Genomic DNA, 12,201 nt, shown 5'->3' with positions numbered 1-12,201 from the left:
ATTTAAGCGAAAGCCCCGTAAACATGGGCCAAATATCTGGTGGTATCGGCCCGTTCAAACACAAGTGGCATGACCGAAAAAGGTCTGCCGCTCGGTCTCCAATCAGTGCTCTCAGCCAATGCCTGAAAGTGTTGACCAGCGTGTTCTTGTTGGGGGGGAGGGGGCAGTCCCCCTGTCAGAACACAATAGCACAAAAGGAGTGATTGCTTTATTAATACCACTTGTGTTAGTCCAGGGATCTGTAAGTTTTCTTTTTTTTGTTCGGCCCGCTGGATTGAATGAAAAAAAAAAACCTTATAGTGTGTACCGGGCATAAGTCATACACAAGAGATATTTAATGCCTTTCTGAAGTATAATTATAATATATTGATTTTTCCTTTTGTGCATTTACAAACACCTGGCCTTCAAGTAAAATAAAATATTTAAAAGGAGCAATTCCCTAAATGACAATAGCAGGTTTGTTGTCAGTTCAATAGTTCCTAGGCCTGGGAGTTATTTTTTTCATCTTCTCTAAATTTATATCGGCTAACTGGCAACCCTCCAAGTCTGTCTGGGACAATATGCAAGCTAAACATTTTTGACTGATTACAATTAATACGTTCTTTCCTAGGAGTAACGATATGGCATTTTATATAGTGATCAGCACTGATTGATGTAATTTGGGTACCTTAAAAGTGCACTCAGTGTAATACTATAATTAAAACAGTTACACAGTTCATTATGAATAATAGCTAGTTAAGAATGCTTTGCAGAAAAAAAGGAAAAAAGGTTCATTCCGGTTAGTCAAATGAACAATCTTCTTAAACTTATAGCGAGGGCAATGGACTCCCATAGGAAGATTCATGTCTGAGTCTGGTACTTGTCTTGCATGTAAATGACACACAGAGTGATTTCATTTTTAGAGGCACTTAACTGGCAAGTAAACTATTAAAAATATACATTATAGATAGAAAAACCTCCCTCTAACTAAACGAAGGGTTGGTCCTAAGATTCACCATCCTTGAATTAAAACTGAATTCAATATTTTATATTTGTAACATTTTGATCTTTTGATTTCTAATGTCTGGCTGTCTCTAGAGCCATACCTATATTATTCATTCAGATGGGCATCAGGACAAGAGACTGAGCCCTGAACACAATCACATCAAAAGTAGCAAAAAAAAAGACAGAAGACATAGTCTACTCTAAAAGCAAAGCTATTCACATAAAAAAAACAACTGGAACTGATTTAAAAGAAACATTTGTATTAAAAGAATGTGGAGCTGCCTAAATTGGCCATTCATAATACTGTTGTCATAAATCTGGAGGGTACAGGTAAATTAAGCCAATGATTTGACTGCTATGGAAAACATTTCCAGGTGCTCTACTATATTCTAGCCATAAGCCAGTTCATTTTTATCATGCAATCACTGCCGATGGCTATAGCTGCCAGCAGTGATCATTATGTTCTGCCAGCTGGGGAAGGTTACCTGCTGACAGAACACAACAGCACTGAGGAAGAAATTCCCCCCATAAACACTGACTGCGTTAATGGGGTAATCGAGCAATTTTCTTTCCTTCCATGCCTGGTGAAAGGAAGAAAGATGACATAATCTATGGGCTGCATTAGTAACATAGCCCAGGACAATAACTGTGTGGTCAATCTACTCAAAATAGATGTTTTTATTAGAGATGGCACTTGGTGGGCTTAGTCAACCCTTATCATCATAAATGTCTTGGATACTCCAAGAGTGAGATATCTTTATAATTCCTGAAGAATCAAAAGCGGAAATATCTCATCTTCATAAGATGTAAGAAACTGTTGTTTTACCACTCTAGCATATACCAAAAACTGATGTGTCAGTTTTTTGTGAGCTAAACAATCAAGGATACATGGGCACCTTTTTCCCACCTCTTTTCCTAAACAGCAAGACCCCATGTCCATACTGATCTTGAGCTGAACAGGAGCACCATCGTTGAATAGGACAACATACAGCACTTTATGTTGGTTGTCCAGTCTCCAGAGCAGTGGGGAACAGTGGATCTATTAACCATTTCAATACCGGGCAATTTTACACCTTCCTGCCCAGGCCATTTTTCACGTTTCAGCGCTCTCACATTTTGAATGACAATTGCGCGGTCATACAACATTGTACCCAAACTAAAATTTTATCATTTTCTTCACACAACTAGAGCTTTGTTTTGGTGGTATTTAATCACCGCTGGGGTTTTTATTTTTTGCTAAATTAACCAAAAAATACCAAAAATTTTGAAAAAAAACACGTTTTTCTTTGTTTCTGTTATAAAAGTTTACAAATAAATAATTGTTCTTCATAAATTTAGGCCGAGATGTATTCTGCTACATGTCTTTGGTGAAAATAACCCAAATTAGGATGTATTATTTAGTTTTTAGGAAAGTTATAGAGTTATAGAGTGTACTATCAACCCAAATGGCGTGCACCCGGAAAGCTGATGCATTTTTGCCGCCGCCAAACGGCTATAGGCCGGGCGGCTAATGGTTAAATAAAAGCCATTTTCTTCTGAGCAGTACTACTCAAAACTGCATTTTTCATCATTTACTGACATAAAAACATTAGTGTATCCAAGGCCTTGGGGTTCATGTGAAATATGTTACTATTTTTTGTAATACATCTATTTTGGTCAGTAGGCGTTGTTTCAAAGAAGACAGAGATTAAAACACCTGTCTGTGCCACCATTAGGGAGAGTCATCTTCTCTATTTTCCTGTTTACCGTTATCACATAGTGTGAAAGCAAAAGAAAATCTGAAATTTTAGTTTGTCCCCAAAACAGGCATAAGTGGAAAATCTTCCAATGGGAACACTAGTTCTGGTGACACCCAGGGATTCCCTTGCTTTGGAGGGATTTCCTCTCACTTCCTGTCTTGGCTATGGGACAGAAAGAAAAAGGAACTCTCCCCAATGGGACTCTCACAGAAGTTAAAACCTTCCCTTACTCTATCCAAAATGAAAAAAACGTACTGCTTTTTAGCTGGCCATATACTGTGAATTTCAGCTGCTTCTTAATAAACTGGCCACAATTCGCTACATGGGTGGCCCTGTCGGCCTCCTATCGCCCAACATCCTTTGTTAAGAAACTGAAGGAGTCGGATGTACCATTTTCATCCAGACAGTGGCTGCATCCAATCAGATGCAGCTGCTGTTTGAGTATTTCGAGGTATACCTGAAGGTATAGCTATATCTATCAGTGCTGTATAGCATGGATAAGGGGACCTGTTTAATTTTTTTTTTCAGCCTGCAGCCTGAATGAAAAAACCTAACAGTGCATGAACAGTTTAAGAGTTCTTCTATATAATCTAAGGTTATTATTAATGATGAAAAGCATTCTGACTATGTCAAAGATGTGTACTATCAATCCAAAGGCTGGAAACATATGTAACTGAGAAAAACTTCACTTGGGAATCCTACGACTTTTTTTGAAAAAAAAAAATCATAAAAGTAATGCAAAATTCCAAGTCACAATTAAATACCATCCTGCTAGACATGAGTTTATGTTTTTATACACATTTCATGTATTCCCACATGCTGTGTTGCTGCCAATAATTTATGACTGATCTGCACCCAGGCTGCCCTTCAGCATTTTATTTAATCTCTGCAACAGTGATTTACAGTAGCTTGTCATTAATAATACAAAAATGTACATGTGTGTTAACAAGTTAGGCTGAGCCTTTGACTGAAAAGCAAAAATTTGGGAAAATCCTTGACTGCATAAATGAAAAGTGAGATAAATCATAAAGTCATTTGTTTACTGTTCCCTGGAGCGAATTACATTGTCCAAGGTATTTATTTTGAAATCTATTAAAATCTCAGGATGTCAGACACATTCTAAAGACAAATGCACATGAAATAAACATCACCTCCTTTTTCTATGTTGCTGTAAGTACATAAAAGTGGCTTGGTTTTACCTACGTAGTAGGCCTCTTTTATGTCTGCCAACTCCAGAGAAGCTTATGCCAACACTGCATGAAGCCTACCACTAGATAATAATCTATAAAATGTACATGGGACTGGGAACTACATTTTTGCAGAAAAATGGCAAAGCTGATACTTGGGTCCCAACTTCAAAAGCTGATAAGTTTAAAAAGAGACTCTCACTTTGCCAACTCAGTACTAGTGTCTTCCGGCACCTCCAGTAGGGTATACTTACTAATCCACCCATCCATGCTGCTTTGATGTCAACCCCCTTCCTTGAAGCATGTGAACTTCCCCATGTAACTCTTCTCATGCCAGAGAAGCAAATCCCCAGGCCTGAACACTGTAATGTGTGTGTGTGGGGGGGGGGAGGGGTTAATGATACTGGAGCACCAAAGCTTTCCCGGGGTGGACTTTGGCAGTAAAGCGGCAGTGAGGGAGTGTTGATCGGTGTGTACACCTTGCTGAGGGGGTGGACTATCAGGGACCCGTCACTTTGCCCTTAGTGCACAAAGTGACAGTGTCACTTTAACAACCACAAAAAAAAAGGACTAAAGCTGATTTCTGATTAGTTGTTCAAGGTTGAAAGGATACAAACAACCACATGGCACAGTCATGTTTGAGTGCCTATTTTAACTTATACTACTCTCATTTTATGAGACCAAAAAAATGTAAATGATTGCAAGGGTCTTACAGAAATGGCATAATAACAATAAGGGTGTCGTGAAAAGACTAAGGGGTTAATTTACTAAAGGAAAATAGACAGTGCACTTTGTGAAGTGCAGTTACACTCTGCAAGTGCAGTTGCTCCAGAGCTTAGTAAATGAGGTAAAGCTTTTGTAAAGAGTGCCCAATCACATGCAAGGAAAATAAAAAAAACAGCATTTTTGCTCATACATGATTGAATAATGAAAGTCATCTGAGCTTCTGCTCAATTACTCAGCTGGAGCTGGAGCAACTGCCCTTGCAGAGTGTAACTGCACTTTGAAAAGTGCACAGTCTATTTGCCACTAGTAAATCAACCCCTTAGAATTCTATAAAATTCTAAGTGCACTTATGCTGAAAATTGCAACGAATCTGTCAGGCCCCTACTCTTTGCAGAGCTTGCACTGCATACTCATGCAACCTCCCCACCTCCAGCCACCTACTAGTGAATGCTGCCATACTGGCAATGTCTATTGTGAAAGACCATCTATGTACCTAGCACTTATACTACCAGTACAAGCCTGATTTCAACTATCATGCAGTGTTTACCTTGGCCATGATGGTCATACTAATGAACTTAAAAACAAGCTTATAAATTTCCATAAAACTAAAGGGCTATTATTTTTAAATAAACTGGATAGTGCAGCAATAAGACAAAAATCATAAAAAAAACAAAGGAAAAAAAGGCAATAAAAATGAAATCATAAAATATTCATTGAAATCCATGTTTTTTCCTTTTTTGCAGGGTTTAAATAAAGAAAGTATTTTAAAAGAATGAAGTTGGACAAGAAATGCAGGAAAAATTAAAGTGCTTGTAGAAATATATTTCCATTCATAGAGAATTCTGTATGTGCTAAGCAGCCGTTTATTAGGGCAGCAGAAAATTGATCTCCCTAGGCAATTCAGGTCACAGGGATTGATAACCTTTATGGGCTATGGCTGTGTGTCTGCCTGCTGCTCGCAGATAATGCACTTTGGATATTAATCCTATAATGGCAACTATAACATAAGTAGCTGGTTATCACTAAGGTGTTACATTGAAGATTACACGGCATTAGACTGACACTTCATGTAATGAAGTTCAGACATCCAGTTGAATGCCATACTCTAGTTCTACAGTAACATGTATGTTCCACCAACATCAAACACCAAATGTATCCGTTCCAAGTTATGATAACACAAGTAACTAAAGATTGCTGGACAGACAGTGATCTTAAGCAAACATTATGGCATATTAGCCATCCTTCTGATACCCACATGACAAGCTGGAAATCCACATGACATGCGGAGAATCAAGTGTGTAATGTAGAGGCTGGCTTACTTATCCTGTTACTTATTGCTAAAATCCTGCTTTATGCTTGTCATTGCTCACATGCTTTTCAAACACAGATAGGAAAATATGGCATTGAAATGTCAGAATGACACTGAAGGGAGAAAAAGTTAACAAAACTGTATCATTCATTGTAATGTTCATTAGCAAAATAGGCACTGTAAATGTAGCAAATAATTTGTTCATTTTACATGGTTTGTTGGCTATTGTAGACTCCACTTAATATTTTTACAATATAGCCTTTCAGAAATCATGTGCAGCTTTCAGATATATTTGTAAACATATGTAACTGAGATCTCAAATGGAAACAAGGTTTAATAACCCCCTTATTGGCTAGCAGGCCTGTGTGCTGAAGAATTTGTTTTATAGACAAGCAGTGAATTGTTTCTCCCAGGAACACCTTTTCTGACTATTCTCTTTTTTGCTGATTATAATGAACTCTATTTGTTAGGAAAACCATACTGTGGGTTGTTATATAAATCAGTGGTGATGTCAGAGGGAGGTGCACCAAAGGAGGAGTGTTTAGGGGACGTGACCTATCTTCAGAGTGATTGCTGTATGTTTTGGACTATGGAACAAATACAGGAGTTTGTTCAAGAAGTTAACCCTGCCTCTATGGTAAATCAACTATGAGACATGGCTGAAATATAAACTCTATAAATCATTAATAAGACCTGCCTTTTATATCATTGAAACTCTTAAAAATTATATTGTGCCAAGTGTAAAAAGTTCAATTTTGCTTGCTATCATGTGATCACTATAGACTTTCCCAACCTTAATATTTTCAGGTCTTGGAGAACCCTTGTTAAATCCAACTTATTCGGGGTCATTGAAAAATGCCACTTACACTGATGGTCATTGGGAAGAAGGCCCACTAACAGTGTTGGTCAGAATTCCACCATCATGGACAGCTAAAAAGATCTTTATTGTGATGTAGCTGGCTCTGCAGCATTGGCCCTGAGACTATGCAGGCACCATCAAACGTAAGGTCAATTAATTACAACTCAAGGAACCCCTGGTAACATCTGGAGCAACTCTAGAGTTCTACAAAACCCTGGTTGAGAATGGCTGCTGTAGACACAAGGGATGGTGTGCTGATGTAAAAAGTCAGTATGTAACTATGGACACATTCTAAAAGCAAAGAGCAAAAGGAACAGTAAAAACACTTTTATTGGGCATGACAGACTTCAAACATAGTAAGAAAAGATATGCCTTAGATGCTCATTTTACAAATGTAATTGTATCACTGTTTTGCCTGACAAAATTGGTTGTGCCTCTATAATCCCTTTCTGCCCAGCCCCAGCATCCCTTTAAGAGGGTCTTTACATGGTCTTTCTGATGACATGACCACTGTGACTGGCTGCCACAGAGGTCACATGATAGGAAGCAGGGGCGGACTGACAACTCATGGGGCCCCTGGGCAATAGGGGATCATGGGGCCCCTGTGTCCTCTCCCACACTCAAACCACACCCAAAAAATCCTATGGAAGGTACTAAGGGCATCTCATGGGGCCCCCTACTGACCCCGGGCCCTCGGGCAGTGCCCAAGTTCCGAAATGGTCAGTCCCCCTGATAGGGAGTCAATCCCCATGGTTCTTGATCATGTCTCTGACAGCTCAGTCGATGTGCTGGGAGTGAGCAGTGAGTTTGCTCTCAGCATAGAAACCTTGGCCGTCCATGGCCGCATATGTGCAGCATGGAGGAGATAAAGCCCACCCTCTTCACTGTTGCACATATATGTTATATAGGCGGCAAAAAGTTAAACCACCTTCAGGAGAAAAAATCACAAATAATCCCATATGGTGTAATGGTAAACTGACAGTTATATTTCACAACTATCTTCCCTCGGGTGAGAAAAAAAATCTAACTACAGATGGAGCCTGTTTACCACTACACAAATTTACATAGTAATGGGTAATTGGTGGACAGAACATACAGAAGCCAACCATTGTCTGAGACTGGCTATATTTACTTCTGCAGGCCAAAAACATCTTGGAATGTTATTGTTTTTCTTCCAAAGCATCCAAAACAAAAAGTTGACACGGGTAAATAGATTTTTTTTTGCATATTGAAGATGAGTTTTTGTGTTTGCTTAGAGTTCTCCTTTAAACCACAGTCAAATGCAGTCATATTGGTGCAGAAGTATTAAAATTCACCTCACTGGAAACATTCTCTAGGCGGTATTACTTTTGCATCAGTAAACTACGAGGGAAAGTAGGCAATTACAGGGCGTGCCAGAGTAGCACAAATGATTAGCTGCAGGTTGCCAGAGGCTGGAGCGCTGATTGTACATAAACACTGAGTCAAATTACTCACCAATTGTTCACTTGAAGTATGGTGAGACCTGTGTCTTGTGCCAACTGTTTTTTCTGTTCTTCTGAAGGGTAGGGGTGCTGCAAGATAATAAAGGGACATATTTTCAGTCCGTGATTACATCTCTTTTGTTGCAAATAAAAATGCCAGCATGCAGTCAATAATTAAAAGCACAAAATACTTGAGGTGTGTCATTCTTTTATTAGTTGTATACTACATCATCTAATTATTAGGCCGCACAGACTTACTAATTATAAGAATTAACCAAGTGAAGAAACAGCTATTAGGAATCCTGCCTGTTCACTGATATTTAGTTTTATCTTCCACTGGCACACAGTAGGAGAAAAAAAAAATCAAGGAAGTATCATGCCAACAGACAATCAGATAAGCCGCTGCTCGCAATAGCTCTAAATTTAATTTGCAATGTTCAAAATAAGAGAGCCGGAGATATAAAAAGTCCCTTTTGGAGTGGCGAACTGGATTCTCCACATTGACTCATCAACGAAATGCTGGGATTTTGAACACATGCCAACTTAAGGTCATTTAACTGCATATTTTGCTTGACATTAACATAACTGTCTAAGTCTAATCATGAGACAAGAGGCCAAATGCTCTTATTCAAAAGGTTTTTTTTTAATTAATGTTATGGTTAATTGAGGTTTAAGATTTCCTATGAGAACCTAAATGTTCTTTACTAGGAAGAATTACATCACACTAAACGACTTATTAAAAGATGATAATTAACCATTTTAAGAAAGCATTTTCAATATTCTTAGAGATCACCGCACTTTCACTGACAAGGCTTGCAGGGAACTTTAACAGATATAGTGTTCTCAAATGAACCCAATCAGATAATAAAGCAAAAACATGATTCCATTTACATCCCAAACCCAGTGCTGCAAAGTGTTTCCTTTCCTTCTTTAATATAATATGGTGAATGCGGAACAAGGAGCCCAAAATGATCAGCATACACCTAGAAATGTGAAAAACATTGACTCTACACAGTCAGATATTTCAAATTTACAAGATCATTTTGAGCATTGTTATTTGTTTTTGCCATATAGGGCTAACTACTACATGCTACAGGGCATCTACTGTATGACATTAGGATTGATTGGTATTATATACAGAAGTTATCTGTAGAAATGAAAGGAAGCCTTCTACTGAATATTCACTGCAAAAAGCAGAGGTATAAAGATCTGGCCCAAGCACTGCAGCAACTTTAGAAATCAAGGGCAGACATCTTGCTATTTTGTGTATGGCCGCCCTTATTCTCCTATTCACAACCAACGCAGCTTGTGCATCCAGATGCCTAGGACTGATGCCTCCATGGTCTCAAACAAAATTTGCTATTCTGTACAACTAAGCTTGTGCATCACATACCCTTCCTTACTGCACAGCCACGTGAATGACACACTTATCTCCTAGTTCAACACAGGAAGCTGACATTTTTTTAAATAGTGTTTATAATTGCACTGGGTTACTTTATGAGCTCATTGTGTACACAATGGTCCTTCATGCTGTTTTTATGCAGTAATTGAAGTAAAAAAAGAAAAAAGTGTTTTAAATAACTATAATATTTATTTTTTACTGTGCACCCAATCTTTATTGGTTTTGTATACAAGCAGGCTGCTTTAGTTTCAATAGTATGACACCATTTTCTGATCCTGCATATGCACTGTAAGGCTAGCTACATGTGGTAATTTTTAGTCAACTACAAACACTTTCAATTCACCGGGAATTGTAAATACAATAAAAAGTAACTGTCAAAAATCAAGCAATCTACAGTCGTTACATTTCATTGACCAACAGATTTTGGTCAAATATGAAGTCAAAACAGCCTCAAAAAGGGCTTATTGAATGACTGAAAAAAAAAGAAAAACAGAAAAAAAACAACAGCAACTTTGTCAAAATTATCAGATTTTTCTGAAAACTTAATTTCGAACCAAGTGGTCTTATCAAAACTGGAACTAGCAAAAACAGCATCAAGAAACAAAAGCTTCTATTAACAGCAATGAGAAAAATTTGAAACAATGAAGACACCAACAATAATTGTTCAGGCCCTCTGGCTTGTTGGCTTCCTGGGATTTGTCCAGGCCAACTTTTAATACTCAACGTCCATTGCATATGAGACAAAAATGTGTTAAGAATGTCCAGACATACAGACCATGATGGAAAACAAAGACATTATGAAAGTATGGCATTTACATAAGCTAACTTTCTAATATTTGAGAAGTGCAAAAGAAATACAATAAAAAAAACTTTACAAGGGAACCAAGGCAATGGAAAGCACAGGAAAACTAATAAAAATAATGAAAGCATCATAAGTGGTTGAAAGGATCTTGCTAAGAAACATCTCCTGATGGGCAAATGCCAAAAGGAAATGAGAAATAAGAAATTTTATCTGGAAGCATTTTAGTATGTGAACCTATACCCTTTCTAACCAGCACCCACAAGACAATAGTTCATTTATTTTGCTTCTGTAGTTTTTCAGAGAAAAAAAAAATAACGTGCTCCACTATGGATACACTCAAGAGTCAATATTTAATGTATAAACAGATTTTAACAAAGGGACATTACCGTGCATTCAACTATGTGTAGGATCAGCCAACAATAATACATCCCTATTCAGGATATCGATATATACTTGAGTTTGTAGTACTGCTAAAAGCCAGCACCTGTGAAAGGGCCATTTCTGTATAAGAACATGCTGGTTAGGCTAGCTTTTAATTCCATTAGCATTATTTGCTAAGTCGGATTAGACATGCCCTAACATTTCTTGCATGCCTGCCTGCTATACTCTGATCCATGTCTCACTGTATACAGTTCTGTTGTTTTTAAAAGCATTTCACTATTCTTCTGACTTATTGTACAATGCACCCTTTAAGAGGTGTAAAGTCTACGTCAGCCCAGGAAAAGCCAGCCTGATTTGCTTATTTTTACAAGAAGACAATCCCAATCTCTATGTAAGCATAGCTTCACTTCTGTGAGTGCTTGTTTCTTTTCCACACACAAGGTAAGCGTTGCTGCATGAGAAGTGCATTGTGAGTGTTCACTGGTTCCATTCCACTATAAAATGATTCCTATGACTAGGGAATGCTATGTGCACACCATGCACACTCAGAGGCACACAACCAGAGCATAAATATGTAGAAAACATACAAATAACAAATATAAACAGCCACAAACAGGTTAATGTTGCTTCATATCTTCTCTTTGTGCATCAAACACTACTACCTTACACCTACACCTATGTTAGTATCTTAATCCGGCAGATTATAAAGTGCTCTATGATTTCTAATGTTTTCCTTCTGATAAGCAAAGATGGACAGAGACAACCCCTGGGTTCACCATTACTGCTTCCTAGGCAGTAAGAACGAGATCTTCTAAGATGTAAAGTACAGTGTTTTCAAAAACTTGATCAGTCAGGATCTACCATAATAAACTTTTCTAAACTGTTCTGTGTCCACAGTACCATAAATACTATGAAAGGTTATTTTCTGTGCCATCCATCCAGAGGAATTACCCCCACCAGAATCCTATCATTCCCCCCCCCTTTTCCCTGCAGGGTCATGATCCCACAACATACGTTTCTTAGCACAATGAAATTCCCATCTATCATGATGTCACTGCCGTAGCCATTAGTAAACATATCTTTTTTCCAATAGCAGAATATATATAAAAACACAGGCATACACACACACCAATACAAACACAAAGAAAGGGTGGGCAGACAGCCCCATTCACATATTCTACAATATAGAAGCCCTCTGTCCTTATTTCACAGCCAGCACCACTCATTACACAGCCTGCCACCTTCAATATTAATTGTCACCCATACAGCAACCCACTTTTTCCGGTGCTCCCACCCCATATTCCATAGCAGGCCCTCATACCTGCCACAGATTCTAACAGACCCTCTCC

The 12,201-nt window shown here is 38.2% G+C and overlaps 1 protein-coding gene across 2 annotated transcripts in view; it reads right to left on the bottom strand.

The window, feature by feature from the left end:
- MEIS1 (Meis homeobox 1) overlaps nt 1-12,201 on the bottom strand; it is a 193,318-nt gene that overhangs the window by 26,430 nt on the left and 154,687 nt on the right. For both annotated transcript variants that reach the window (XM_089675382.1, XM_089676087.1), the window contains exon 9: nt 8,281-8,357. In XM_089675382.1, coding sequence (XP_089531508.1) covers nt 8,281-8,357 — 77 coding nt within the window. The remainder of the gene's footprint in view (nt 1-8,280; nt 8,358-12,201) is intronic.

The sequence above is a fragment of the Staurois parvus genome, unplaced genomic scaffold (genome assembly GCF_062004578.1).
Source record: "Staurois parvus isolate SC_StPar_1 unplaced genomic scaffold, SC_StPar_1.0 ptg000001l, whole genome shotgun sequence".
Classification (NCBI taxonomy): domain Eukaryota; kingdom Metazoa; phylum Chordata; class Amphibia; order Anura; family Ranidae; genus Staurois; species Staurois parvus.
The sequence above is the reverse complement of the archived record's forward strand: the minus strand, read 5'-3'. Positions and strand labels throughout refer to the sequence as shown.